Consider the following 5,417-nt stretch of genomic DNA (forward strand, 5'->3'; position numbering starts at 1 on the left):
TGAAATGTGCAGACACCTGTTAAGGGCGACAGGTGAATACACAGCAGTCAAACAAACAGCGGCCACTGAGGCCAAGAGGTTGAATGAGAAAACAAAATGGCGCACAGGCTGCAATTGAGCACACAAAGTCGGCAGTCAGAGCAAAGGCCCTTCGCTATTGACTTGATGTTGTGACATCTGAATTATAATTGAGCAGCAGCTGCTTTTCAATTTTATAAATCGGCAGCCCCGTTAGTCGACTAGCAGAGGCAATGTCTGTGATGCACAGCTATAAAATTAAAAAAAAAAAAACAAATTTAAATCAACTGCAATGCCTTAACTGTCATTCAGAGAAGGAAACAAGTTTAGTTGACAAGGTAAGCAGATCTATTTCACTTACTCAGTAGCTGAAAATGTATTAAGTAAACACAGCACTTTGTACAAAAACTGCATTGCTTTCAAAAAACCAACATGGCACATGGGGGCCCCCTACTCACGCCACCGACTCCGAATCAAATTCTGTTCGCGCGGAACTTTCTACGCGTGGTGAACAAAAATGAGGAATTGCGGGCTCAGAATTTACTCATATCACCCGCTGGTGCCCGCAGTGCCCTGACTCTTGTATTCATGGCTGCAGGCGGCAAGACTGCGGGCGAACTGCGCTCAGGACTGATGCTGGGGCCAGCCAAGAAGATGGCAATCGCCAAGCAACACGCAGAGTCCATAAGTAAGGATTGTGTGTGCAACGAGAAAGGCGCATCGATACGCCTGGCCACCGGACTATATATTACGAACGAGCAGGACTTGCACCCCAACTTCAATTCCCAAGCAGGCGAATTCTTCAATACTCGAGCAGATACCTTGAACTTTTTGGATGCCGTAGGCTCAATGCATCAGGTCAATTCATGGCTTCAGCGACAAACCTTTAATACTGTGCACAAGCTACTCACTCCGGATGCGTTCACCTTGGAGTCCAGGATTTTCTTGGTCAACACGGTTTACTTTCGAGCCAAGTGGACCAAAAGATTTCCTGAGAAGAACACCATGTTAGGAGACTTCACGATAAGTGCGGAACAGAAAATGCAGCTTCCTATGATGCGACAGGTGGGTCTTACACCAGTACTAACAGTAGAGTACATAATATATATTTCTGATACTGATTGATTTATGCGCTCAGATCGGTGAGTTCCGCTTTGGCGAGTCTAAGAAACTGAACTCGCGCATTCTCCAACTGCCCTTTGAAGAATCGGACCTAAGTCTGCTTCTAATTTTACCTCTGGAAGAATTGGGAATTTCGGAACTGGAATCGAAACTAGAGAAGTTTGACCTAAACGAAGTAGCCCAGAAGTCAGTGATGCATGATGTTGACGTTACTCTGCCCAGATTCAAGATCGAGTGTGATGTGGATCTGAAGGAACCGCTGAAGAAAGTGAGTCAGGTGCATTCCTTTATTCATTCCTTTATTCCTTGAACATATAATTAACGGTAGTTGGGAGTAAAGCGCATCTTCAAGAACGGAGTCGCTGACTTGAAAGGACTGTTTGCAAAGAAGGCTCCGCATCCGATCACTGAGGCAAGGCAAAAGCTGTCATTGAGTATAAACGAGGCTGGCTGCACAACCAATATTGACGAATGTGAGGATCAGTTGCGTTAATGCAGATTTTCAGATTCTAAGCTATTTTCTTTTGCAGCCACTAAAAATCGTTTTGTCAAAGCCAATCCGGAACGCAAAGTCTTTGTGGCTGACCATCCATTTGTATTTGCCATACGAAACAATAAAATTGTTTATTTTGTGGGTCATTTTGTCAGGCCCTGATTAGCTAAAGCGCATCCCGTAATTTGCAAATAAATCCATGAAAAGTCCATGAAAGCAATTGCAAATTTACGTCTTTTTTTCAAATCCCGTGACGCTATCAATGTCAGCATCGCGTAGCCAGGGCAGTCTGGGCAATTGCAACAAATGACAATATCCCATGAACATCAAATTATTGCCGCACAAATGTGCACAATGCACAATGGGACACAGACACACGCAACTACAGCAAACACAATGGCGGAATCAAACACAGAATCACGTTGCCTTAGAAACATACGCTAATAGGGTATGCCCAGCTATGATTAACCATCAAGAGGAATGAACGGAGTCCATTATGAAGACTTATAATTGAATCGATATTCAGTTTAATTCATTTTCTTTCGCGACTGTATTTAGTTTGCACTAGGATATGTTTGAGCTGGCATACTCAAAAACTTCTATACAATAGAGGGTATAGCAAGTCTAACAAAAATCACACAATCACAACTGTTGGGCAACGAAAGCACGAAAACAAATAACAAAATGGCAAAATAGCAAAAGAATTCAGTGAAGTGAGACCTAGGGGAGCGCATGAAGTTATGGCGGGAGGCGCCGCATCGACAGATCATTGAGAATTTCGCTGATATGAAAAGAGAGCCAACTTGCCACACTGTGACTCTGGCTGAACAATGGCCGAGGGAGTGAAAGAGAGTGAGAGGGGGAGAGATGATGGCGTGCAGCATGGAGGCTGGAAAAACTAAATGAAAAGTTAAAAGCAGCAAAAGGAGCGTCGTTCGCAGCGCCCTCATGCCCATTTCTTTTGGCAAATGCTGTACAACTTGTTAGCCAATTTTAAATACAACTGCTGCCACTGACAGTAATCAAGATTGCATGGCGGCAGTGGCTACAACAATGCCAAATGCCATTCGAAGGGGGGGACCAACAATTGAAAAATAAGTAATTTTCCAACTGTAGTGAACTATGTACGCAGAGCCCCAACACCAATATTGTAGCTGAGACAAGCACAAAACAGGAGCTGGATGTTGGGCATTGGGAGTTGGCCCAACTTCTAGCTGAAATAGGAGTTGAAGTCCGCGCTCGAGTTCGAGTTCGAGTTCGCGTCGGAGTCCGCGTCGAAGTCCGCGTCCGCGTCCGCGTCGGTGTCCGGTTGCAAACTTTGTCGTCCAATTCATCGATGATTGTCGTGGACTACCGTATGCCATTGGCATGGCCATTGCCATTCAGAGCGTCTGCCATTGATGGCCACTGCCGGGTATTGTGGCAAATGTTTATCTTTCGGTTCGGTTCGGTTTGGTTGGGTTGGGTTCGGTTTGTGTTGGTGTTGGTGCTAGTGTTGGTGTTTGTGTTTGTGTTTGGGTCTGCCCTGCACAGCGCATCTTTCTTGATTTTACTTATGCCTCTAGGCCGCTGGAAGCGTCGTCATCAAAACGGATGTGCAGCTGCACAAACTTTGTTCCGTCGGTGCGACGCAGCAGAGGGACTGAAAACTGTGCTCCGGCCCCGGACAGTTGTGTAATTTGGAAATGCTAATGTAATGTCACAGTAATGAAATTACCGAAATTGTTACTACAAAATAGTACAAGATAAATGAAAAATGAAATAAAATTTTAAATTAAGGCAAGCAGATGGAGATAAGAGCAACCAGTAAAGAGTATCCGACTAAAGAGTACCCTGATCTGAGCGTCGACCGTGACTAAAGACTATCTGTCTTCTGTTTCTTTGCTCTTGTTGTGGGTAAAATTTAAAGTGATGAACATAGCATATAGCAAATAATTACGATGACATTCGTTTGTATATATTTACATTTCAATCGGCTTACATTTTGTTGTGTTTAATATGATACAGTTTTGTTAGGAATGCAAATTAATCAGCCCAATAAACATTTGAAATATTTAACACTGCAATTGTTTTAGTTTTGTATTTGCATTGCAATGCAATGAATCCCACCCCAAAAGGCGGCTACAAATAGTTGATGCTTACAAACATTTCGGCATAATGCATATGAAAATATTAGCCGTCACATAATTTTCAATAGCAACTCAATAAATCAAGAACTATTGCCCGAAAATGTAATTTAAAACCAATCAAACGCATCCGCATGCAAGAGCGAGCGCCGAATGCCGGCGGTCACAAAATCTCTATTAGGCATCTTCATTTGATCGCATGCCAAACCTCGACAGGGGGCTCATATGTGTACACATGTACAAACATGTGCATACATATGTATAGCATACATATGCACGCACACAACCTCAAACAGGCATACCAGCAATTGTTTCATAAATTGCATAAACAAACCAACTATAACAAGTAAGAAAACTCTAGTCGAGAGTGCTCGACTAGATACTACCCTGAACCCAACAAATAAAAATGCTCATTTAGTATGGCTGAAATTTCAATTTCGATGTATTTAAAAATATAAATAAAATACCAAACTCATTTAATAAAATATAAAAATATTTTGAAATAATTAAAAAAAAAATTAACATCAGTTGCATCGACCGGGATTCGAACCGCGACTCCTCGGTCGAGCGTCATGCTGCTAACACACTAGGCCACCTCACTCCTGCTAGTGGCGCTGGCAAAACTCAAATAGATTCACTGCTGCAGCGCCATCTACCAAAACTAAATGAAACTAACTGCTGATGTGATTCTAAGAATCTGCTAGAATAACCAAACTATTAAAAACGCACATAAAGTATAGTTAAAATTTCAATTTCGGTGTATTTAAAAATATAAATTAAATAGAAAACGTATTTATGAAAATATAAAAATATTTTGAAACAATTAAAAAAAAAAAACATCAGTGTTGCACCGATCGGGATTCGAACCGCGACTTCTTGATCGAGCGTCATGCACCTAACACACTAGGCCACCCCACTCCTGCTGGTGGCGCTGGCAAAACTCAAATAGATTCACTGCTGCAGCGCCATCTACCAAAACTAAACGAAACTAACAGCTGATGTGATTCAACGAATGTTTTTGTTGTAGCTGCTGCACGTGCGTTTGTTAATTGGCCAAATATTTGATTATTTTTTATTAATTTTTGACTGAACGGAATTTAATGAAACTTTCAGCATATGATCTACATATTATATTGAATATTTGAGAAATTTGAAAAAAGAAAAATCATTCACAATTAGCTATAGAGGCACCTGATTTGAACTTGAATGTTTTTACTCGATAAAAACATAACGGGATGATTTATCGAATTTTAAAAGCAAACTCGACGTCCGCGCTGTATATACGGTCATTTTAAAAAAAAATTCAAGTCTCTAGCTCTTATATCTTCGGAAATCGACGCGTTCAAACATACGGACAGACGGACAGACGGACAGACGGACGGACGGACAGACGGACAGACGGACAGACGGACAGACGGACAGACGGACAGACAGACAGACGGACAGGGCTAAATCGACTCAGCTCGTCGCCCTGATCAAGAATATATATACTTTGTGGGGTCTGCCACGCCTCCTTCTGCCTGTTACATACATTTCAACAAAACCATTATACCCTGATTTCCCATTTTCAATGGGTTCAGGGTATAAAAACGAAGCATGAAGCATGAGAATTGCATAATCGCCACCCACACACAAAACACTTGACCATCAAATCCGAT

The 5,417-nt window shown here is 42.0% G+C and overlaps 1 protein-coding gene across 3 annotated transcripts; it reads left to right on the forward strand.

Annotated features, from left to right (window-relative positions):
- Positions 1 to 243: 243 nt before the first annotated feature.
- On the forward strand, positions 244 to 1,860 carry Spn47C (Serpin 47C). 3 transcript variants are annotated; one of them, XM_089470925.1, is made up of 5 exons: positions 244 to 356; positions 412 to 1,083; positions 1,157 to 1,408; positions 1,481 to 1,613; positions 1,671 to 1,860. In XM_089470925.1, exons 1-5 carry the CDS (start codon positions 252 to 254, stop codon positions 1,793 to 1,795), a joined length of 1,287 nt encoding a protein of 428 aa, XP_089327051.1. In that variant the 5' UTR covers positions 244 to 251; the 3' UTR covers positions 1,796 to 1,860. The 3 variants fall into 3 exon arrangements, with proteins under 3 accessions (XP_089327051.1, XP_089327050.1, XP_017864814.1); XM_089470924.1 differs by having other exon boundaries at positions 247 to 356; positions 1,469 to 1,613; XM_018009325.2 differs by lacking the exon at positions 244 to 356 and having other exon boundaries at positions 363 to 1,083; positions 1,469 to 1,613.
- The last annotated feature ends 3,557 nt before the right edge of the window (positions 1,861 to 5,417 follow it).

The sequence above is a fragment of the Drosophila arizonae genome, chromosome 5 (assembly GCF_054131065.1).
Source record: "Drosophila arizonae isolate 15081-1271.41 chromosome 5, UAZ_ARI_1.0, whole genome shotgun sequence".
NCBI classification, from domain to species: domain Eukaryota; kingdom Metazoa; phylum Arthropoda; class Insecta; order Diptera; family Drosophilidae; genus Drosophila; species Drosophila arizonae.